This window comes from Aplysia californica, unplaced genomic scaffold (genome assembly GCF_000002075.1).
Source record: "Aplysia californica isolate F4 #8 unplaced genomic scaffold, AplCal3.0 scaffold00623, whole genome shotgun sequence".
Classification (NCBI taxonomy): Eukaryota; Metazoa; Mollusca; class Gastropoda; order Aplysiida; family Aplysiidae; genus Aplysia; species Aplysia californica.
Window position 1 is genome coordinate 367,158 of NW_004797893.1, and position 1,085 is coordinate 368,242.

The window sequence follows — 1,085 nt, forward strand, 5'->3', positions numbered from 1 at the left end:
CACACACACACACACACACACACACACACACACACACACACACACATACATACACACACACAAATGCCGGCCAGGGCCTACTCGGGGTTACGAGGGGTACGTTATCCCAGCAGAAAGACACAGATACGAGTTATTTATTAAACTACTTCCCCGATCGTGAATCGAACTCAGGTCTTCTGCGTGCAACGGCAAGAAACCCAACCATTACATCAGAGACTCCAGTAGGCTCACAACACTAGGTCGGGCAGAATTTATTTGGCATAACAATATAACCCTGAAGTTATTGATTTGAATATCCAGCGGCCTTTCGCATATATACACGTTAGGAGCATTTTTAAGCAAGTTTTAAAAAAAAAAACTGACCAAACTTTCCCTACAGGGACACAAGGTAAGATGGGGGAAACAGGGTCCCAAAACACTTCTCCCCAACAACGTTCTTCACCGCCGTCTCCCCCTACTAGGGAGCAAAGCCTACCAACACCACCGAATGACTCACGCACACTGTCAGAAGCAGGCAACGAATCAGCGTCGCCAGAAAGAACAGCTGCTAGATCGGTGACTATCAAGAGTCCAGCATGCGACAGTAATGACACTGGTTTGGGAATACAAAAAGATGAAAAAGCAACGGCCAGGGACGAAGATGCGAAGAGGAGGGTGGGAATATTAAGACGGGAGCTGACCAGGATGAAGGAGAAGGAGGAGAATCAGAGAGAGAAACTTCGGGCGGAGAGGAAGGAGAACAAAAGGAAGGCTGTGGAGAAAATGAGGCGGGAAAGGGTAGAGAAAGGCGTCACAATCTGTCCTGAAGCAGCTACCAGCAAGCAGAAAATGAGCACCCTATTCACTAGTAAGTCACACTATTTACTAGGCAGTCATTATTTACTCTATAGGCCCTCCCTATCAATGTTTCTATAAATATGTAGTGTTCGTTATGGTTATCATTTCCTTGTAAACATTAATTTTGGTATTCGGTAGAGCTGGAATATATAAATAATGACGGCATGCACCCACAACATACATGCAACTCTATAACCTCCACCCCTCCCCTTTTTTTCTCTTCCTCACAGGTTTGGCGGTGGGGGGGG

The 1,085-nt window shown here is 46.2% G+C and overlaps 1 protein-coding gene across 1 annotated transcript in view; it reads left to right on the forward strand.

Annotated features, from left to right (window-relative positions):
• Nucleotides 1-379: 379 nt before the first annotated feature.
• The window catches only part of LOC101864017, a gene marked incomplete at both ends in the record, with an annotated part of 3,485 nt that continues 2,779 nt past the window's right edge, over nucleotides 380-1,085 (forward strand). Inside the window, 1 exon segment of the mRNA XM_013087688.1 lies at nucleotides 380-847. Within this exon segment, the coding sequence (XP_012943142.1) occupies nucleotides 394-847 (454 nt within the window).